At 40.7% G+C, this 23,522-nt stretch overlaps 2 protein-coding genes across 2 annotated transcripts in view; both read left to right on the top strand.

The window, feature by feature from the left end:
- PARD6G (par-6 family cell polarity regulator gamma) overlaps positions 1 to 4,057 on the top strand; it is a 64,963-nt gene extending 60,906 nt beyond the window's left edge. Inside the window, exon 3 of the mRNA XM_053978598.1 lies at positions 1,279 to 4,057. Coding sequence (XP_053834573.1) covers positions 1,279 to 2,138 — 860 coding nt within the window. The 3' untranslated portion in view covers positions 2,139 to 4,057. The remainder of the gene's footprint in view (positions 1 to 1,278) is intronic.
- Positions 4,058 to 4,886: 829 nt separating this feature from the next.
- On the top strand, positions 4,887 to 12,035 carry LOC128807907 (biogenesis of lysosome-related organelles complex 1 subunit 4-like). The gene is made up of 5 exons (XM_053978610.1): positions 4,887 to 5,308; positions 5,622 to 5,693; positions 6,826 to 6,927; positions 7,605 to 7,739; positions 11,051 to 12,035. The coding sequence occupies exons 1-5, from the start codon at positions 4,958 to 4,960 to the stop codon at positions 11,147 to 11,149; spliced, it is 759 nt and encodes a 252-aa protein (XP_053834585.1). The 5' UTR covers positions 4,887 to 4,957; the 3' UTR covers positions 11,150 to 12,035.
- The last annotated feature ends 11,487 nt before the right edge of the window (positions 12,036 to 23,522 follow it).

Raw genomic sequence — 23,522 nt, 5'->3', positions numbered from 1 at the left:
TTATAAGCTTGTTTTTACTAACACCCTTTTCCCTCCTCCAGCCTTTATCAGGTATTGTCTTACTCTTTCAAACATTGCTATGCAAAGTTAATTTGTCAGATAAGCAATTTTCTTAGGGGCAGTTCTGTAATTGTACTTTGTATGGTACTGCTCATCTTCAACAGGAGAATAAACTGCAAGTCTGTTAGTTTATCTGAAAACTATGCTTAAACTCCTGGTGAAATAACTTTCCAGCTAGTGCATGGTTCATGTCTAAAATATGCACAGTATTTTTGTTGTGAGATGCAGTGATGCAATTTGTACACTAACAACTTCATGACTTAAGTATTTTTATGCAAAGCACAACATGAACTTCTTACGTGGAATAACTTAGTTTACTTGGATGAATTAAAGGTGATCACTTTTCACATGCCCTTGGGATAAACTGCTACAGAGACTGAAATATTTAAACAATTCCTTAAACTGCAGACTCCAGAAAAGCATTTTCCTGTGAATCTTGCTCTCAAGGCAGGAGTGTGGGTGTGAATCCATGTCCTTTCTGTGATCCTTAGCATACAGACTAAGCAGAAGAGTTTCCTTCTACCTGCTTCTCTTTCTGCCTGGTTGCTTGCTTACACACTACCTTTTGTTATATGGCACTTTTAGCACTTTTTATTGCTGTCAAGTAACTTTATTGCTGAACTGAAGTAAAATACTCCAGAGAGAAAAGTGATGTACCGAGAGATGCATATTAACAAAACTCCCTTACTAGAAAAGCCTAGGCTGAAAACATATCCAACTACTCTCTTGCACTCTTGCTTTCATGTTTGTACATAAAGTTAAGGCACTGTAGTGGGTATTAAAACACTCCCCAATTCAGACTTTTAGGTTAGGAATGCCCACTTGAAAAGTATGTGTAAGATTACAATCCAGCTCTGAAAATACAGTCTCATGTCCAAGATGGTATAGCAGGCTTGCAGCAAGAAATTGCCTTCTGCACAGCTGATAAGAGTTGAGAATCAGAAGTCTCTTTTCTTCAAAACATGGAAGAAGTATGGGGAGTCATTGTAAACAATTAATTCATTCTAAGTGTTGTGCTGGGCATAAAGTGAAACAAAGATTAGAGTAAGTGGAAGAATTAATTTGATTTTTTCTCATATTAGTATTATTTTTTCATATTATTATTATTATTATTATTTCCATATTGCTATTAGTGCCTTCACTGAACCAACTGGAGGAGGAAAATGCCCTGCAGATTGAGTTATTCTGTTTGATACATTGGTACTGTTTCTCTTTCAGATGAAGTGGACTACAGCAATTTCGGGACCAATACACTGTCGAGGAAGAAGAAGGCTCTGGTGACACTGCGCAATGACAACCTCCGCCGGCGTCCCCACATCAACATTAGTATGCCTCATGATTTTAGACCAGTGTCTTCCATAATTGATGTGGACATTCTCCCCGAAACACACAGGAGAGTGAGGCTGTATCGACACGGGTGTGAGAAACCCTTGGGGTTTTACATTCGTGATGGCACCAGTGTAAGGGTGACTCCTCACGGACTGGAAAAAGTTCCCGGTATCTTCATCTCCCGTATGGTTCCTGGTGGCTTGGCAGAGAGCACAGGCTTGCTGGCTGTGAATGATGAAGTCCTGGAAGTCAATGGCATTGAAGTAGCAGGAAAGACTCTTGACCAAGTCACAGACATGATGATTGCCAACAGCCACAATCTCATTATCACAGTCAAGCCAGCAAACCAGAGGAACAATATTATTCGGAGCAGTAGGATGTCTGGTAGCTCTGGCCAGTCTACAGACAGCACTGCGAGTCACCATAGCTTGCCTACACCCCACGTGCTGCAGAACTTCCACCCTGATGAAATGGAGAGTGACGAAGAGGCTGACATTGTCATCGAGGGTGGTCTGGAGCCACAACACATTCCTAAACTGCACAGCCTTACTTCCAGTAGCCTCTCTCGAATCAATGGTAGCAGCCTTAGCCACAGACTTCAAAGGGACCTGGTGCTCAACAACAGCTCTGGCCGAGAAAGCAACGGCAACATCCACAAATTACTCAGTTCCTTAAAAACTGATCCCCGACACAGTCTGGTTATCCCCAGGGGAGGTATCGAGGAGGACGGAACAGTCATTACACTTTAGTAACAATTTCTGCAATTCTCCTTACAGTCTTAAGTGCCATTTGGGACAATCGACTCGTGCAACACATGCACAAAACAGGGAGCTGATATTCTCACAGACCTCACGGGTGCAGAAAATTGTTGCTTTCTAGGAAATGTGGCATCTGGAGTTAGACATAAAACTGTCATGCACTGCAAAATTTGTCAGGAGAAAGCCAGAGTGCAAAACCTGGTTTATGTCACAGCCCTGAAGTGAGAACACAAATTTGTTTTAGTTGGTATAAACCTAAGCAGTCTTAACAGGCTACCCATGGCAGTGTTATATACTCGGGTTTGAAAGCATGGGTAGACATATTTATACATGCATATATATGAATTAGATTTTAATAGTAACAGACATGTCTATTTGAAGTGGAATCTGGTTTTCTTCTAATACCAGCTGAGGAGAGAGTGCTTCTTAATAGCTATCCCGTCTTCTTCTGTTACGTACAGCCCTTCTGCCGACTTGTTTACACCGTCTTTTCAGCGTTATGTCTAATCCAGACGAGCTCTGTAAAAGCAGCTGTTTCCTATTCCGGTGGTAGCAGCGTTCGGGAGACGCTGCAGACACATTTTCCAAAGGAAACGATAGAAATCCATATCCATGTAAAGCCGCGTGTTTGCCGCGGCCCGAGGGGCGGCGCGGGCCGTGGCCGCGGCTGCCGGGCCATGGGCGCCACCTGCCGGCCGGCGGGGGCACCGCAGGGGGGGCAGCGCCGCTGCCTTCTTGTATTCTCTTACCATATTTATTAGCTTATACCGCCTTTTTTTGGTTTGGTTGTTTTGTTTTTTTTTTTTTTTCCCTCCCCGCATCATCTCTGTTTTTTCAAAATCATGGTTCGTGTGAGTTTTTAGGCGTGCAAGCCTCAGAGCTGACACAGATCCTTGCTGTACCTTTGGGGCAACCCCAAGGTCTTTCCTTGACAAGAGATTGCCCTGTGGAGGGGAGGGATGCTGACTGACTCTCGAGCCTAACTTAGAATAGTTCTGTTATTTTTGGGCTCCTCCAATAATAAAGCTTAATGTCTACACAGGACTTCTAGAAAGTTAAAGTATACTGGATATTTGTGGAGGTCAGACACCTTTGCTGGGTGGCCAGGTGGCTAGTGAGTGACCAGTGACTGTAGAGTCAGTACCTGTCTGCTTCTGGAAACACCATGAGTTTTATGAAAGTGGTCTAATCTAAAATATTTTGTTATATCTTGATCAGTGTAAGGAACAAAATATAAATGTTTCAAAATGTATTTTTCTACTTTTAGCTTGTGTCATTTGCTCTTTGTTTTTAACTTTGTAGTACATTAAAGCTTTTTTTATATGGTGGAATAGACATTTCTTAAATATTTTATGAATATGAAAATTCAGGAGTCTTGGTTTGGAAAAGTTACATTCCGTTTTGGAATCTGTAATGGCTGGGAAAAGGATGTGTGGACTAATTAATTGTCGCTAATTTAGAATACCTGTGGAACAACCAGTCTTCTGCTCATGGTTAAATATCTTTGGGACATTGAACTTAGTTTATTTCTTTTAGATTTGCTTTAAGAGTTTATTTTAAAAGTCTTTCACTTGCTTTAAAACTTCTCTAGGTATCAAAGCAGCTATAGAGCTGTACTTATTTTTCCCAGCACAGTAAGAATAGAACATTGATCCTGTTCGTCTTAAAACTGTGTTTGTACTTTACCAAAGGTTTTCATTAAAAAAAAATCTGATTATTGGTGCAGTAAAACAAATGAATAGCTGGATATGCTTCAGTCAATCAGACCATTTTATCTGGAAAAAATGTGTTATACCTTAAATAAGACTACTTTTATGAATAAGTGGATTTGTCTGGCTGAAGTGACTCATTTTACCTTAGTTAACTGATGAAAATGTGACCTTGTCTGCAATAAAATGTTCACTGTCTTATTCTACTCTGTATTTTTTCCCAGTGCCTCAAAAGCATTTTCTATGGAAGTGTCTCCCCTCCCTATGAAAACAAGGTATCCAGTTTGCGTGGCTCTTCAACTATGCAAATATTTTAGTGCAGTGTCTTTTCTCAGTGCTGCTTTTACTAAAGGTTCCTGTTATTCTGATTTCCATGGGAATCAAGCAGCTTCCTACCTTCCTCATAGCATGGCCTGCTCCAGACCTCTGGGCTTTGAGGGCTAGTTCTGGCTCCACGGAAAAAGGCCAGGACACCTCTGATGGCCACTCTGCACCCCTTTGCCTGGAGCCTGCTGGCTGTCACTGTCCATAGGAAGCGCTCCAGTCCAATCCATCCGAACTTTCCACCCCACTCATCGCAGGAGGGAGGAAGCATGAGTTGTTTCACACACATGTACAAATTACAAACAGAACAGCCAGCTGTTGATGTGTCGGCCTTGGTCCAACACTTAGCAAAATAACTCTTAAGGCTTGCAAACATTTTGTGCAGCACCTTCGTGGGGAAAATAAACGAACACACCACACCCAACCCAGCTTCTATTGTCAGTGCCCCTTAACCGTAAGTGAAGCTACGCTGTACACTCAGTGAGCCCCCTACCCAACTCGGGCCCTAACGGGAGGAATCTGCGTGGAAACGCGGCTGAGCCGCTCGGGTTTCCCGGGCCGGGGCCCCTTGGGGTGTGAGATTAAACTGCCGAACGGGGCTCTGAGGCTGTGTGGCTGAGGGACCAGCGGCACGCCAGCCCTACAGGCCACATCCTCCACAAACGCTCCCGCAGACGGAGCCCCGTTCCTGTCCCGGCGCCAGGCAGGCGCAGCTCGGAGGCGGCGGAGCCTGAGTTTCCTCCAGCCAGGCGCGATTCCCTGCCCCGGGCACCGGCGATGCGTATACCCTCCTCCCGCTCGCAGCGCCGGGCCGCGGGGCCCGGGCCGATCCCGGCCCGCCTGCCGGGAGCGCGGCTGCGCCGGCCCGCCCGGTCATGTGAGGGGCGGCGCATCCCGGCGGCAGCGGGCGCTGAGATGGCGGCGGCTGCCGGCGCTGGTGACCGGGCTGGAGCCGAGCTGCCGGACGCCTGCCCCGGCGCGGACAGCGGGAATGTGTCCCAGAGCCAAAGCAGAGCTTCCGGCCTCGGGGAGGCGGAGGACGAGGACGCCTCGGAGGCGTCGCTCAGCGCCACCGCCGCCGCCTACTCGGCGTACCTGCTCGCCGACCGCAGCCTCTTCAGCGAGCAGGTGGGCGAGGGGCCGGGCCGGGCCGGGGGCTCCCGCACGGCTCCCGGGCACACGGGAGGGGTGCCATGGGAGCGCAGCCCTCTGGAGCTGGACACGCTGCTGGGCTGGGGCAGCGCAGGACAGCATGTACCGGGGGTCGCGTCCCTTGAGCTGAACGAAGCCGAGAGAGGGAAAAGCCGTGGGATTCCTGCGGCACTGTCTGTGGTCTGACCGGTGTCTCTACTCGGTGTTCTTGCTTCTGAGACTGGTCGGGGTTTTGTGAATGTGTGTGTGTGTGTGTTTTCAAGCACTTTAAGTGACTTCTGTTTTGCAGATAGAAAGCTTAGATAAAAGTCTAGAAGACTTACTGACCAGGGTGGATGAATTCGTGGGAATGCTGGACATGGTACGTATAAGTTGTGGTTGTGTTTTTGAAGGCAGAATAAACACAGTTGAATCGGTGTTTGTAAGACACAGAGAGAAAGAAGCCTTTAGTTAGGCAGGTGGCATTATGAAAACATGTTTGATAATTAGATGACTTATTTTGGTAATCAGATGACTCATGGATGAAAACTACCAAGCTTTCATGTCAGAGCAAAATGTGTCCATATAGCTATAGAATCACAGACTCATATAAACTTAGGTTGGAAAAGACCTCTAAAATCATCAAATCCAATTAACCCAGCACTGCCATACTCACCCCTAAACCATGTCCCAAAGTGCCACATCTTCTAAATACCTCCACCACTTCCCTGGGCAGCCTGCTTAAATGCTTGACAACATTTTCAGTGAAGAAATTTTTCCTAACTGTACATTTGCGTAGTTGTATTTGTATTCTTGTTTAAAAGAACAGTATGATATTCTGCTTATTCTTTAAAATACATAAAGACATCCTGTGTTGGTTTTATAATGAAAATATCTAATCTGAGTTCCAGACCACCAAAGCTAGATTTGTCTTTAGGGGACCCTCTTTTCAGAAAGGCAGTTTTGTTTTCACTTTTCTCATAGGGTTAGATGGAAGAACTGAAGGGAAAGTTCCTGTACGCTGACATCGGTAGATAGGCTGTCTTTTAAAGTGTAGCACGTATGGTTCTCCTGCACAACTCTGTTGTAGGTTTGGGGTTTCTTTTAATACCAGTAAATTAAGATTTTTGTGGCCTGACTTTTTAATGAACATAAGGAACAGTGCAGGTAGTAAAACTTAAGACAAAATTTTAGCTTAATATATTTTTTAGTGTGTCTTAGAAAATGTTCCATATCACTTCAGAAGAGATTGTATTAGCCTATTTTTAATATAAGTATAAAGGTAAATATTAGTCTCTGCAAAATACATTTTCTTCAAAGTTACTTAGAAACTATACAAAAAAGCTATAGTGTATTGATTTTAATCTACTGTTTTTATACTAATTTATTCCAGTATTTTTAAACTCTAATGTTAGTCTGTCCATTGGAGCAAAGTTCTTGTTTCCAGAATAATATCTGCTAAACACTTTGTTTTATTAATTTATTTTTCTATTATTTCTTTGCACTGTCTTTAGATTCGAAGTGATTCCTCTCATGTTGTCAATGAAAGTATACCTCAAATTCACACAAAAGCTACAGAAATGAGGCAGATATATAGGAAGATTGACAAACTAGAGGTATGTATTTGCTGTCTTTTAGATGCATTTTGTTTCCTAACAGAGGGAAAAATCAGGGTCTGCATATTTGTGTGTGTATGTGCACACACGTGGTGTGAGCTCAGGTGAGTTGGGCTCTCTGTGTTCACTCTGGATCGGTACTTCAGGGTTAATAAAGAGGACTACATTTATGAAAAATTTCTGGGGACTGTGGGAATTCCAGACATGTTTTAGATCTTTTTGCAACACATTAAAAAAAAAATAAATTGTTCATTGACTGTATGAAGCAAGGCAGCTTTTTGTGTTAGCTTCCAAAGTTTCAGAAACAAATAGAATGAGAGATCTCTTCATCCCTAATAAAGCTTCAAAACTGTGGTTCAGATCCTTGGTTTTTCTTTTGGCAGTAGAAGGGCAGGTAGAAGTCTAGATTCTGAAAAATCCAAGTTAGTTATTTGAAAGGTAAATTGGAAAAGGAAGATTATTTTATTATTTTTAACCTGGTTTTCAGCCTTTTAAGTATCTCAATTAATTTCTAGCATTAAAATTGACTTGTAGGCAGAAGGGAAATTGAGCATGAAGTTTTTGACAACTCATTTAAACAATGGATCTTTCACCACTGTTTTGCAATACATAATTCTGTTTTATTTTGTTAGGGAAACTGTCATATTTATTTTGGGCTTTTTTATTTTTTACACCAGGCTTTTGTGAAAATGATTGGGAATAGCGTAGCTGGACTGGAAGAACGGGTCATAAAGGCAGAAACAGACCTTGGAGCTTTTCCAAGCACGTTCAAGAAAATCTTGCACACAATCAGCATGCCATCCTTCCTTAATGTAAGTAAACTTTTGCTACCATGTGACCAGCTTAGTTGCTCTGCTTACTAGACCAGATGATTAAAATAATAATAAGTTTGTTGCACATGTATATGAATGTAGCTGTACATTTTTAATATACTTTGTTAGGATTTTTACAGAGTTTTCAGGCTTCTTTAAAAAAAAGAAAACAACTGAACTTAAAAATTTAATTTCTTATAAGGATTGTGTAACATTGCAAAACAAGGCCGAGCACAAAAAGAAATAGATGTGAAGGAAAAAAACAGGCACATAATGCACAAGCCTTTCTACTAAAGCATCCCTGATCTCTGGTGGTATGCAAAGCAAGTAGGAAAAGCCTGTACTGGCAACACTGCTGAGGGATCCTTCTGCATTGATAACATCACTGCAAAATGTTACCAAAAAAGAAAATTAAAGCTAATCTGCACAGTATTTTTTAAATAAAGCTTATATTTGTATTCAGTTCACACAGTTGGATAATCATGTTACCACCTTGGTAAGCTTTCTAAGGATGCGGTTTTCTCCATCTTTCCTTGTGGACTGTTCCTTTACAAAAGGCTTGAAGCACTCTGGTATACTTCAGAGATGCCTTACCTAATACTGGACTGGCGTTGTGCCTCACGTTTAAACTAATCTTTTGGTTAAAAAAAAAAAAATCACCTGAATTCCTGATGTTTCTTGACATCACCTCGCAGTACACCATTTATAAGTTCTACTCTTTTGCAACTTGTCAGCTCACAGATTGTTTTATCTTTTAGTATATCCATCCTGTACTAAAACTCAGTTTTCTGTGTTCTGGTAAGAATGATGGAAAAAATAGCTTTGTAGAAGGGGAGAGGAAGAAGGTTGTGGCTTTTTGAGGTATTTTTCTTTCTACATCTTCCAAGCAGAGAAAAATACATACAAAAAACATGTGTTTTGTTTAGGCTTAGTTCAAGGAACTTGTTCTTCACTGCTGTTTACTGTGCAGTCTTTAAGTTAATTAGTCTTTAAGCTAATTTCTCATCTCATTCCTTCATTTTTCTTGGTGTTTAAGTTTAGAGTTCTGTATTTTTTCTTTAAAAAAAACTAAAAAGAACAACACAATGCTGCACTTTATGGGCCAGTTACAAAACAAAAAACCTGCGCAAGTTGCCTTGAAGAATATTCAACAGTATTTTCCATTTTTTTCTAGAAACAGTTATTAATCAAGGAATTACAGTCTTCATTTGAAAAGTTTGCTAGTTCAAAGAAATTTTTTTTTTGTATTGTATGGGAACACTTTGTCAAATTAGCACTTTTTCCACAATGTAAAAGGTAGAAAATCTTTGAAAGTGTCAGGAGGCTGAACCTGGCATCTCCAGTGGTTTCTTAGTTTGATTATTGATAGCAATAAAATAACACTCAGAACTTACTGGCATTACTTGTTTCACTAAGAGGCAGGCTACTGTTCCACAGTGGTTCTGGGTGTTGCATAGGATAATACCTACTTCCAATGGTAAACAAAAGCATGTGTGAAGAAAATGCCTATAGAGATGTGTCCACATGCCTGATATTTAACTAGCTCAATACATCAGTGGTAAAATATGTGTTTGGATAAGAAGGTTATTCTGATGTCATGATTTTCACTGTAGCTGTAGTTCACATTTTACTGCTAGTTTTAATTTACTCAGGTACCCTCATTCTCTTCCCATTTAAATGTATCCTTTTCTTTACACAAAGGCTGTATTTTCTGTTTCTCAAGATGTGTATTTATAATCTCCCTTTCAGATTTTGCCCAAAGTTCTTCCCTTGTGAATACCAGGCAGTGTAAAGAACAGTACTGTAAGGCTTCTAATATCGCTAAGAATGTAGACTCTCAAAAGGTAAAACTGTCTGCTAAGCAGCTGCAAAAATAACTGATCATAAATGTGTGCTTAGGCAATTGTGGGTACTGTGCCTGCCTATAAATTTCCTCACTGGATTGAAATTACCCCCTTCTTGCACAGAGGCAAATACAGCACCTCTTAAATCCATGTCAGGAGTTACAGAACACCTGTGACCTTAGTTTCCCATGCTTGCAGGTTGTTATCTGATAGGACAGTACAGTGTAGGAAATTATTTTAAAAATCAGAACTTCGATTTTGAAGGGGTCTTTTACATTTGGCAAATTTTGTGATATGAAGAACACTGATAATATACACTGTTTATAGATCAGATGTTTGATTATGTTTTTTAATTTCATTGGAGCTTGAATGGCAAAACAAACTTAGAGAAATTAATGGTATTGTAAAGTTAAAGACATAATTTAATATATCAGCAATTTTGTATATAACAGGAGAATATGTACTTACTTCATATGGAGTACAAGTAATACAGCTCAACTGAGTATTGAGAAATTTCCACTTTGTTTTGTAGGTATGGTTACTTATAAAACCATCCTATGGTTACTTGTAAAACCATCCTAAACTCCAAGGCTATCAAACAATGATATTTGGTGTACTTCTAATTTTATTATTGGTGAAGGCTAATTTCCTCATTCCAGATTGACAGGGCTCTACGAAATAGTTCATCAAAATCTCTTTATTAGTTGAAAAGAACTTTTAATGAGTGAAATCTTGATTTCAAGCATTCTATTTAATGTCAGGCATTGAAAACATACCCTGTGTCTGCGCTGTGTTGCAGCATTATTTACAGGCAGCAAAGCTGACACAGTGGTCACTAGTGGTCCTTGATGTTGTCTCTTTCAATGAGCTATTTGATACAGCAAAACATTGTACAGTTAATATTTAAAAGAAACATCTACACTTTCCCTGAAAAAACAGCTCTTTTCCAGTCCACTACCAGATTATTTTAAACAGTGTGACATACGTAGAAGCTCAGCAGGAGAGCCACAATTCTTTCCTTCTTGAAAGAATCATTTGCTAGGTGTGTTTCCATAGGAAGACTTTTTGAGTAACTAAATCAGAACCCAGGCCCGGAGTTGACTCAAAAGAAGTGGCTGAGGAGAATTTGAAGGCTGGAGCAGAAAAGGTAAAGGTGTATGGCTTGGAAAGGATGAAGGTTACAATGACTCTCCCATCAGCTGCATGGTACAGTTTTGCTCCTGCAGTGCTGGCGTATTGTACGTGTTCCAGGACTGAGTCTTTTTAGGTGCTGGAATGGCAAAGGTCAAAGGCTGAGTTTCTTCACTAACTTTAGGCACATGCCAAACTCATCTGAGCTATGATTAAGAATCCATTCAGCTAAGGAGATATGCCTTAAAACTTCCCTTGTTTTGCATTTTAGCTCTGCAGGCTTTGTTTTAAAATGCTTTATGAAAAAGGCGAAAAATAAACTTCTCTAATTTGCAGAAATCGTCTTCCTCACGACAGCAGCAGACCCTCTATGAACCTCCAGTCCTCTTCAAGACAGAAGACTATTTTCCATGTCTAAATGAAGCACCTTATTGATGGTTTTTGCTTTGGGATTGATATGAATCAGCCAGAATAGAGAGAGCCAAGTGAACAAAAAGAATGCCAACCTCAGAACAGCTGCATTTTCTAAGCACTATTGATGGCATATTGCCATTCTGATTGTCATTGTCTTCCTTCAGGCAATATTTTCAGGTAATCTTTGTTTGTGCACATTATTTCAAAAGCCTTCCTAAAACACCATGTAAGTTTTCAGATTATTTTGGGGAAGGAATTTAAGAATATTTTTGCATTACATTTCTTTTTAATATGGAAATAATAGGAAACATAGTATTGTATATAAGTTTTTTAACACGTAAATATCTGTGCTGCTGCACATGTAAATAGCTCTATCACAAGGATGGGGGTTTGTCTTTTTTCATGATGTGCTGATTGAGGTGAAAGAAAAACTATGCATAATGTTTCACAGCTATTCCAAGGTTTTAAGCCTGGTCCCTGCAGTCTGTACAGAGAAATGCACCACATTGGGATGTACTTGTTGCAGGGGCAGGACTTGGAAGGTCATCCAGGAATCAAGGACATGGCTCAATCCATGAGATTTAGTCCCAGTTCACAAAGCAAACATCCTGCCCCACTGATGATCCTCAGGTCACAGTGACCCAAGCTTTTAATTATTGCATCATTGTATTGTTTGATGTGTAACCAGGTGGGCATGAAATATATTTATATATAGGGAGAGAGAGACATAGATGTATAAAACCTTCTGTCAAAAAGAACAAGTATCTAAGTTGAGGGAGGAATGACCCTGGACTGAACCTTGATCAGGTACCTGACCAGATTGCTTTTCCTTTACAACCCTCTGTGGATACTGAGGCTTCCCATGCTGATTGCAATTTATATTATCAATAAACTAATAGCTGGCTAACCCCTGTTGTTGTCTTGCATTTTACTGGACAGTAGGTACCCACCTAGCGGGTGTTAATCATAAATGGATGTAATCCTCTGAACAAGTTTTACCTCTGCTGCTTTATTGCCAGTGTAACACATTAGAATACTCAAAATTCAAGTGTGGGAGGAATGCTTTAGAGAAACAATATTTCTCTAGATTTCATGTTGTACGCACAAAACAGCTATGAAGTTGCAGAGCAGAGATTATCTTTTAATAGATCCTGTCTCAAAAGACCAGCAGGGATTGGGTTCTAAACATCTTCACTATCTGAAGCAACATTTATTAAAGATTAAAACAAAGATTTTCAAGTCAAAGTTAGTGGGCTCCAAAAGCAGTGCTGATGTCAAACTTAATTGAATTTTAACATAGAAAAATAATCACATAAATGTGGATATTCTCAGTTCAGTCAGAGAGAAAAAGAGAGGGTTTTTCTAACAAGGGGAGAGCCTGGGAAGCAGTTGGGAAAGAATGTAAATAATTCTCTAATCTGTCTTGTTGTTCACATTGTTTATAGATGTTCTGCCATTGTGCATCATTCACTGCACACCAATGGTGTGAGATGTTTTTACTCTGAGACCAATGAAATTGGTCTGCACGATGTTCCCTATAAATTGAGCGGTGCATTTGAAATAAATCAGTTCATTCTCTTTGCCTTCTAACTTGGAGTCATTTCGTTCCAGTCCTGCTCAACAGCAACACATAAACATGCAGAAAGAAACAGACATGACTTTGAAGAAGGGCTCCCCTCCCATCCTCCTTGTTTTCATAAATAATTCATTATTCAGATGTTCCACTGGAGCAACTGTTGCATTTCTAAAAGGCGTGGTGCCTTTCAGTGTATGCATAAATAATGCTTGAAGGTTTATCCCCTCTCAGTGAGATCTAATAAAATTACACACTTAGTGTAGCAACAGAAGGCTGCAGTCAAGTACTTTTAAATATACTAACACTGGTATGAAAAAAAAGTAATCTTCAGAGCAACTTTCTAATTAAATGAATCACCTTCTCAAATAACTTTGTCCTCTACAGTGTGGAGCCAAAATGCAGTTTCTTTTAAAGAGATGATGTTTGAAATAGTAATAAAGATTTCAGCAAGTTTATACAGCTGAATATTTTCCACACAACATCATTGATATTAATAAGAGTGAAAATTCATATATCCTGAAGTGGGCATTTTTGTCGAACTGTTGTATGGAAAAAAAGAGCTGTATCTTCAAGGCACACCACACACAAAAATCAGACAGTTCCTATAATTAGTATAGTTCTATATTGGAAATTCTCCAAAATATTTTTATTGCTGGAAATAATGGACAATAGATGGAAAATTTGTTAAGGGAATGCTATAAAATACTATAAATGAATTTTGGCTTTTAATAATACATGATACAAAATACCAAGGTCACAGTTCATCTGTTATGGAATTAAGCTCATGGTTGTGAAATTAAGGCATTCTCATAATACTGACAACATGCACTCTGCTGTTGGTTGGTTTGCACCTTGGCTGTCTCTTTATTCATGGTCAGTCTCACCTCGCAGGAGTAGCGTAAAAAAAACATCCCAAGTGCTCGCACTCAGTAAAGAAATATTCAGAATATTCCTTTATTCTGCCTGCTGTTACCTTGTATTAGTGTAAAACCAGTAATAACTATATTGCGAATTAGATTCAATGTTTACTGGGTTTGCCAGCTGTAAACAAAACCTGAATCTCAAAATCCACTGATACCAATTACTCATAGTCCCAGAAGCTCTCCTTGCATCTTTCCCTACACAATGTTTGTCCTCTTGCCCGAGTTCCAAGATACAAGCCAGTAACTATGGGGCTACATCACCTGTTTTTAACATGACAACTCTTCATATAGAACTGGTGTAAAGCAATATGTCGTTACTGTACTGAGCTGCTAAAGGTTGGGTATCAAGCACATGAAATGAGCTAATGTTTAGTATCAACAAAGGAGTCTACATGCACATCTTGCTTTTCTTCTATGTCATTAGGCAAACATTTTAAAGCAATCCTAGCAAAAGTTATACTAAAAGTTTTTATATTCTTATGTACATTTTAGGCAAATGTTAATTAGCATTAGCCTAATGCTAATTGAAACTAAGGATGCAGCTTACTAAAAATTATCTGTTTGCTGTACAATGTATGTCAATATGTCACAGAAGCTGCAATCACAAGATATTCACAGTGAGGTTATATCACAGTCAGGTTGGACTGAATGTTAGAGGCCTACACTTTTCATAGCTCCTGGACAAAAATCAGCATGATCTGTCTTACATAGATACTTAGTTAAATGATAAACTATGCCTGAAGTCGGCACATAAAGATTGATATTTTTTATTTAATTATTTTTGGACCAGCAGATTTTGTTCCAATCAAGCAGTGCTGCAACTGCAGTAAGGCCCAAAGAAATTACAGAACGATGCAGATGACTGAAATGAAAAGAAACAGGTTTGATTATTTACCTGATCAAATAAGATCAATTACTTAAAGATGCACTGGATTACATTGACATAAAAACCTGTGGCATTTAATTACTTCTGCTGACAACAATCTTCAGAGATAAGTAGTTTTACCTACAAGACTAAGAATTAAGTAACAAGCTAAAGCTGTAAAGAGTGATCCTGAGTGAAAGACCTCACAGAATGAGAAGGAAGATATCTTGCACCTTCATCTGTGAAAAGAACTTTATATTTGGAATTGGTAAATAATGCTCCCATTAAAAAAAGAAAAAAGGAAAATGTTTTTAAGCGATTACTTTTTTAAACGACCTCACTTTTCGTAGAAAAGAAATTGGTCTTGGACCAGCTACCAAGAAAATTCTTGAAAAGCCAAAATCCCTGTCAGATACAGCTATGGTCAAAGAGGACCATAACAGGAATTGGTATCTTTCTAGGCACTGCAGCTAAATCCATCAGGGATGAGGAGTTTCCAGCTGCTGGGATTCCCATCCCTGTAGGAGCTGAGCTGCTGTGGCAGGCTGTGCTGCAGCAGCAGAGCAGAGGCTTTGTCCACTCAGCTGCTTTTGTTGATTCTACTTCAAGCCGATGGGTGGTAGTACAACCTAAAGATGGCAGTACAGACTCCAGCTGATCTCAGAGATTTTGGGAGTTTTCTTGGCTTTCGTGCTTGATGTTATCTACTCACAAACTCTTTCAATCCTGGCTATTTTTTATGATTTTGAAAAACTGTAAGGGGTATGTGAATGGTTCATGATGTCTTAAAAGTGCTAAGGAACAAGCAAAACAGAAAAAAGGGACAGAAGGTGTTGTTCATGGGCAGTACAGTACAATCCAGTGAGATAGAGTGCAATCACCTATTGATACAAACTGTGAAAAGGAAAAATTAAATAATGCCTTTGGAATTATGTCAGACTAAAAGATAGTAGGTAGGGAAGATAGTTTGGTAGGGAAACCAAAATATCCTGTGTAAAACCTACATGGAAGACTCAAAATGATATTTCATTTTTGTCAGCTTTAATAATGGCTGTACATTCTTTGGTAGGCTATTAAAGTGATAAAAATATATTAAAATTGCATTAATAATCATTCCAATGTGCAATCTATGTGATCTTAAATAGTATATTTTAAAGGTATATTGAAAATACAGACATATGAATGTGCTGACAGATCTAAGAAAATTAACTGAATGTTAGCAAGGATTTCATCACAGGGTTCAGAGTGAAAAGACAAAGGGACAGAATTCATGGGGGGAAAGTGCACTTGATGAGAAAAGAAGATTCAATTTCTCATCTCCCACTGTTTCAGAAGCTGTGGGTTTCATGAGAATAGCTCAATGCCTATATTATTTAAAAAGAAATTAATCTGTTCCTAACAGGTGACACTGTCGGGAGTTTCTTTACAAGCAGGAGGTCTAGAAAAGCAACCTTTAAGAAAAAACAAAAGCAGAAATTTCCGCAATCCTAGGACATTAAAACTGAGGGCTGGCACTAAATGTGACAGAAGCACCTGAGAACTGCAGACTGGCAATAAAGCTAGTTCTGATTGATTCATAAAAATAAAAAATTAAAAAAAAAAAAAAAAGGAAACAAGGAATAGTAAGAGCCTTATGCAGGAATGGAAGAGGCAGAAAATAGCATAGCCAGGAGATAAGCCAGGACATGTGCCACGGTGTGAAATTGTGGTGACAGAGCTGTGAGCAGCATCAACAGACGAGGGCAAGATCCCTCAGCTGGGAGGTAAAAATGGAGATACACAACAGACATGATGTACTTATGTGATGTTCTTATTTTTGCACAGTTTAGGAGCTTTTTTTTCCCCTCCAGTGTGCACTTTTCCCAAGTACATAGTTTTAGGAGGGGCTATAACTGTACTAGAACTGTGGGCCAGTTCTAGTGTGTGTGTCTGGACCAGGCTGCTGTTACTGTCTCTGGTTAATGCCTCTTTCTCAAAAGCAGTAGGACTTGCAGGTAGCTAGCCATGTCATTGGACTGTTCTGGCTAAAAAATCAGTCCTGCCAAGCCAAACAGTCCAGCCCCAGCACGGATATCCTGGCACAAGGGTGAGGGGTGACACTCCTCTACTCCCAGCTATCCCCCTGAGAAGGCCAGCTAAGCACTTACCCTAGCAGTGTGTCCTCATGTACAGCTGGGGAGATGCCTGCTTTGGAATTAACATCTGTTTCCTTCATGTGTCTTTGATTAGCCCTTTTCTCTACAGGGATGGCTTTGCAATTTGTATGGAATCACAAAGGGAAAGAAGAACAGGAAAGAAATAAGGTATTGGGAATAACCTTCTTGTTGTCATTACAGAGATGTCTGTGTGTCTTGCTCAGATGCCTGCTCCCAGCAATATTTTATCAACTAAAATGAGATGGTTCATCTGCTAGTGATAAGCAGTGCCCTTATTCTTGGCGTCAGAGGTTGCTGGGAACTTTTGTGGAAGTGTGCCCATTGCATCTAAAATCCAGTGTATTATTAAGCAAAAAAAATATTTGAGAGGAAAAGTACTAAACAATATAATTGAACAAAAATTGTATTTTCTTTCTGGATTTATTAGCTTGACTTCTCCTGAATTTAATTGTGTTTCTGTAGTCGAAGGACAACACAAAGCAGTAATGCCACAGGAATCTTGCCTAAAGAAAATCAAATATGGTATTGTTAGCTAACAAGGTAGATGAGCAGTGCCATTGCAAACTCATTACATGTACCAGTGAGAGATAAGTCAAGATTCTGTTAAGTGAGTTGGATGAAATTATGAGGACATAGAGTCAATAATAGAAAGAGGTCAGCGAAAGCAGGGTTATAGGAGATACCAGTGCCCATCTTGAATAGCATTGGGTGTCTCATTAGTTTGCACTATGGGATTGCCTCTGGGTGTAAAATGGGTTCTTTTGGGATTGAATACAGCCAGAGGTGGTTTAGCTGACTTGCTCCAACTGCTGTTGGGTATTCATTCCATGCTTGCTGGCCATGCACTAATTTTAGGCCAAGATGAAACTCAATGAAACATTAAGCTGCAAATCAGCCTGAACTACAGTACTGAAGTACTTGCTAGCTCAGTCATAGCCCCAGGGTGGCAAACAGCACTCTGCAGGGGTAAAAAGACTGAACCAATGCTCTGGGATGAATGCAGATGTGATGGTTTGAATATGGACATTGTGGGAATTGTGAAAAGCCTGAGGTAAATGTCAGGTAAGAAAGCTGTTGGAGAGGAGATGATGGAAGGATAGGCATAGATCTTCTAACTGGAGTTACTGGAGTAAGTTACTGGAGTTACTTACTGGAGTAAGTTCGGTTCAGGTCCACATAAGACAGTTAAGGGACTGCAACATCTCCTGTGAGGAGTGTCTGAGAGAACTGGGGTGGTTCATCCTGAAGAGGACTCAGGGGTGATCTCATCAATCTGCATAAATACCTGAAGGGAGGGAGTGGAGGAGAGGGAGACAAGCACTTCTCAGCAGTGCTCACTGGTAGGACAGTGTGCACAAAAACAAAATCTCCTTGCCAAAGAGGATCTCTGTTGCATCCCATATTCATATTTTTGAACCCTGTTCCCACAAGCTTCTTTTAATATCCTCTAATTCTTGTATTGGAGGACACAATCAACAGTCATGAGCCATCTGTGTTGCACATCCTCTTGTAGTAATGTCTGTTATTTCCTTTTCTATGATCTCTTCCATTGGCTGAAGAATCATAGAATGGCCTGGATTTGAAGGGACCTTAAAGATGATCTGGTTCCACCCCTCACCATGGGCAGGGATACTTTCCTCTAGAACAGATTGCTTAAAGCTCTGTTATTTTGTGTATGAAGCTTCCATGTCCTTGCTGCCTTTTCCTGATCCTTTCCCACTAATGCTGTATCCTATTTGAGATCAGAAAACTAACAGTACCCATGTAATTTAAGGCAGAAGCAAATCAGAGGTTTAAACAGTACCACAACCTGCCTTTTTCTTGTTTCTTCTCCAATTATTTCCCTATATCAGATGTGCTTTCTGGTCTTGTTCTGAATGTTTAAACTGATGGTTTCTAGGACCTATCAGAGTTGTGTGATCTCATTTATGAGTAACTGCTCAAATTTACTTTCTGACTCATAATGTGGTTCATGTACAAGGATATTTTAATGTAATAGCTAAATCTGTGGCTGTTAAGCAGGAACTTTTTCCAGTCAGTAGGATGAGATTTTGCTAAAACAAAGGTTATGTGGATCAGATATGAAAAGTAGTAGATTGTGGGGCAATGCACAAGAAGGCAAAATACAGATGCTGCATTGGTCAGTGTGTTTGTGTGGATACACCACTACTGGAGGTCAACAACTGGCCTAGTTGTCTGACCCCTTTGTGTATTTGTGCTCATCTGGACTGTCATTTACCTTTTCTTATCATTGCTACAGAACAGTGGTCCTGGTAAAATGGTGTTTAAACTCAACCTGAGGTACTGTGCTGAAGCAGAGAGCCCATGAAGCATGCTCCAGATACTGTTCAGCCCACTGCAGCCTTGGAGGAGAGAGGTAAAACTTTGAGGAAATGACAGAAACTCTCTTTTCAGTGCTCCCAAATCCTTCTTTGTGTCAAGTCTGTCCATGGTACCTTCTTCTCCCCCTCTTTCCCTTAACTCTTCTGTATCCTGAGACTGAGCTGCCTCTTACGGAGCCCCTTTTCTCCCTGGTAAGGTGGAGGGGAAGCACTCTGATCATCTGGACAGGTGGGAAGCGAGATTTCCTATGGAGGCTCTTGCTTTGAGCTAGTTGAGAGCAACCATGCTGAGAGGTTTATTCTGATTCTTTTGTGAAGTGAGAACCCCTGTAGATCGAGCCATGTTGAGGAACATCCCAAGTTTCACTGCCCTGCTCTGGTGAGGTCAGTGTACTGTTACTCTCATTTAGATGATCCTGGAGAATCTCAGCTGGGCATCTCGAGAGAACGGCAGTGCTTGTGCTACACTCCTTTGGACAAGAGTACTCACACATTTTGTTCCCCAGCCTTTGCTTTGAACACAGCCCCTGAGACCATTGTTGGTTCCAACCCCCACAGTGGCAGGGGGATTGGAACTAGGTGATCTTTAAGGTGCCTTCCAACCCAAACCATTTTGTAATTCTATGATGATGATGATTAATCACGCGCTACTTTTATCTCGCAGTGTGTAGGAAGAAGTTGAAGTGAATGACTATTCTGCAATCACTGTCTGCTGTTTTCTGTGTGAGAGGTTTTTGGATGTGGCCATCTGATAACAGCATAGTGCTTAGAAAAGAGTTATAGCCTTGCTTTTGCACTCTTCCTCTTTCCAGCTCAGTTAGTTTAATTTTCTTCAGCAACTGAGCATTATGGTCGAACTAAAAAGCAGTATATTGTCTTGCAAGAAAAATTAACATGTCCAACTATGTTCAAGTTGACTTTTTTTGATTTGCAACACAACATGGCTTAATTCACAGGTGAAATGGCAATACCAATATAGAGCCCAGAAGCAAAGCCTGGCATAAGTGCAAGAGGAAGAATATTCTCAAATAGTCTACCATCATTTTTTGCCCCATTTCCCTTTTACATTTTTTAAAATAAGCAGTTTTCTTGCTGCCTGATACAGCTTTGTGCATAGTTTTTCAGTGTACTCATGATTATTGTAACTATACATGATGTTATTCCTGTGTGATGTTTTTGTAGTCATATAAATACTGTTGGTCCTTAGTGTCACTTTTTAAGGGTGTCTGGGGAAAACAGATTTGTTACATTTAGACTTGCTCACAAATTTATTGTGTGCATGGTTTGACTTGTGGAGAAACTGCTCAGTGTTGTATTTAAAAGCAGGATGGGATGCATCCACACCTCCCCGGCAGGGCCTGCGTGTGACAGTGTTGTCAAATGTCTGTCCCAGTCTGTACCTAATTGTACCTGATAGATGTGGATATTCTCAGCTCAGTCAGAGAGAAAGAGAAAGGTTTTCTAACCAGGCAAGAGCCTGGGAAACAGTTGGGAAAGAATGTAAATAATTCTCTAATCTATCTTGTTATTCACATTGTTTATGGATATGCTCTGCCACTGTGCGTCATTCACTGCACACCAATGGTGTGACATGTTTTTACTCTAAGACCAATGAAATTAGTCTTCTCGATGTCCTCTATATATAGAGCGGTACATTTGAAATAAATCAGAGCTCTTTTCTTTGCCTTCTGATCTGGAGTTCTCTGTTCCTGTCCTGCTCGACAGCGACAGATAGATGCCAACTGATGGAATGAACTAATGACTCAAAACATTGATGATGGCAGGCATTTGTATCAACTGGACCCATCAGAGCATGCACACATGGGAAGGTTCATCTCAGGCTTCCTTATATGTGTCTGTACCTGCCTGCCAGCAGATGGGGATCTGCACAGGCAGCAGCTGGCTGGCTGCTACATCCTTACTTGCACTGCTGCTGGAACAGAAGCGTGCAGGCAGAAATCCATGATGCTACCGGTGCCCTCGCAACAGGCACACAGCTGCTGTGGAGCCCTGCTTAGGGGGGTGCCCTAGCCAGATGGAAGGGGATATTTAGCTGTGTGCAGGCAGACCTCTGGGAAGACAACAGGTAACCTGGGATCTGCCTAGGGCTCCTTGCTCTATCAAAAAGACATCTGTTTAATCCTGAGTTTCTACAGATTTAGCCATACATGGCTGGCTGGCGGAGGGTCCTGCAGGAATATTGAAGGCTGTCAGCACACGGCTTTGAAGACCAAGCTGGATGAGACAGCAGGCGGCAGCAGCAGCAGCACAATCCCAGCTGAGCCCAGGAATCCACACTGCCACTTCCAACTCTGCCAGGTCCACAGCCCTGGGGCAACCTGTGGGGCACCACAGGAGTGCTTGTGGCTACCCAGGGCTGGTCACAATGCAAGCAGCAGATCACACGGAGCAAGCTGGGGCACCAAAGAAAGAAAAAGAGGTGCAGGAAACTTCCAGAAGAGGCAAGAAAGCAAAGAAGGGAAATATCTGGTGGGACCAGAGGAGGTTATGAGACTCTGTGCGTTAGGGTCAGTCACATCAAGGTAAAGACAAGTGTCTGATGTGGGCAGGTGAAATGGATTTGCTTTGTTAGGAGAAAAGGGAAGATAGACTTGAACGAGGAATGTTTTCTCTTCTGAATGGCCCAATCAGTTTGACACCAAAATTTTAGCCACAGATTTTCAGGATGTAGATGGAATAGCTCTACTGCAAATGAGTTATCACTAACTTCCTGATTGTAATGTTTCATGCACTTCCTTTCAAATTCCATTTTTCCTTCTCATGTGCTCTATAGCCTATTTCCAGAAAGAATATTTATTACAACGGCCTTTATACTTTTCTTAGCCAGCTGTTTCTGTTCTGCTTTCCTTTTAACAGGAACATGAAACAATTAAAAATTAGTCAGCCCACACAGTACCTTTTTTTGCTCTTTTTCCAGAAACATTGAGTAGATGTGGCCATAAGAGGCAGAATACTCAACTCCTCTGCACAGGGCATTTCTGTAGCTCTAATGTAGTTTCCAATGTCCACTATTAGATAATACCCATGTAATCCTAATATTTTCTATGTGTAAAGGAATCATGTTTTGGAGGTGCTTTGACACGTCGTAAAGGAAAATCCTGTTTGTTACCATACACATTTGCCTGAAACTGGTAAGGGGATATTAATGGCATACAGCTTGAAAATTATCACTAGCAGTAGCTTTTATTTAATCACTCCTATTATTTTCAAAGGCTTGTTTGAATTCTTAATTATTAGTGTACATTTCTCCTCTAAATTTCCATCTGATAATATTCTTCAGTAATATTCTTTAGTGTGGAACTTTCAGGTGATGTTAAAATAATAAAAGAGCCCAGCTCCCGCCTTCCTCTTTGCTTTTGTATGTCTCAGCTTACACTGCTCTCCTGTCTTTGATGAGTCATTGCATTTACTTTGTACTGATACTATTACGTTTCAGGCTGGAGCATTGATTTTGGTTTCCTTGTTTTCTAATCAGAAAAAGCACAATTTTATTCCCCTGTCGATATCACTGGATTTTTGTCAGATCAGAGAAACCCTCTTTTCTAAGCTGTGATTTCACAGGATATGGTATGCAGGTGTATCTGATCACTTTGAAAATGCTTGGTGCTGTTTCCTCCTAGCAGTCCAGGTCCTGAAGTGATGTTGCTTTATAATTCAGCTGAACATTATAAAGATCTAAAACATAAACTGTATAAAATATAATCAAGTATGAGAATATAAATCACCATTTCAAATACCGGAAACTCCCAACTATACAAATATAAAATCCCTTTTATTCCTTGTCAAGGCCATAGGGTGGCACTAGCTATTGCTGAGCACTGATGTATGTCCTAGGAGTAGTACAGCCCAGTATTTTAAGTTTAGCAGAGCATTTTCAGAGACCAGGGATCTGGTTCATTCAGACTGGTCCATGGGTTGTTCACTCCTGCAAACAAGTAAAACAGCAGCTTTTTCCTGATAGGGCTCTGATAGTACCAACTCCAGCTCTCCACCCTCCTCCTCAGCCAATTACTGCCACTTGCAGCAGAGAGACTGGGAAGAGATTTCCTTCTGCACCTTCTCTGACTTCCTTCTCCTGTTCTGCTGCCTGCCTTGCTGCCAGTAAAGGAAAATATCAGGCATCTGTGAAGATGAATGTGGTCTCACACCCTGCAGTTTCCTCCTCTGGGTGGTGATCAGTTGTCCTCATGCCTCTTCTCAGTGAACCCATGAGCTGTCTGTGACACTCCCGCAACCTGTGTTTCAATCCTGCCAGCGGAACCACCACAGGAGGAGCAGTGTGTTGTGCCTTTCCCTACCTGCTGCTGCTACTTGCATAAGAAGAAAAAAACCCAACCCTTGCATCTTTTTATTTTCCTTTACTTACCATGGAGCCAAGCCTGCAGAGGTGGACAAAGGATAATTAAATCCTGATGAGCCAGCAGACTTGGCACAAAACCAAGAAGAACCTTGAAATATTGAAAGGCATTGTAAAAAATTGGGAAGCATTAACCTCAGATGATTTTTTTGAT

This window comes from Vidua macroura, chromosome 1 (genome assembly GCF_024509145.1).
Source record: "Vidua macroura isolate BioBank_ID:100142 chromosome 1, ASM2450914v1, whole genome shotgun sequence".
Classification (NCBI taxonomy): Eukaryota; Metazoa; Chordata; class Aves; order Passeriformes; family Viduidae; genus Vidua; species Vidua macroura.
The sequence above is the reverse complement of the archived record's forward strand: the minus strand, read 5'-3'. Positions and strand labels throughout refer to the sequence as shown.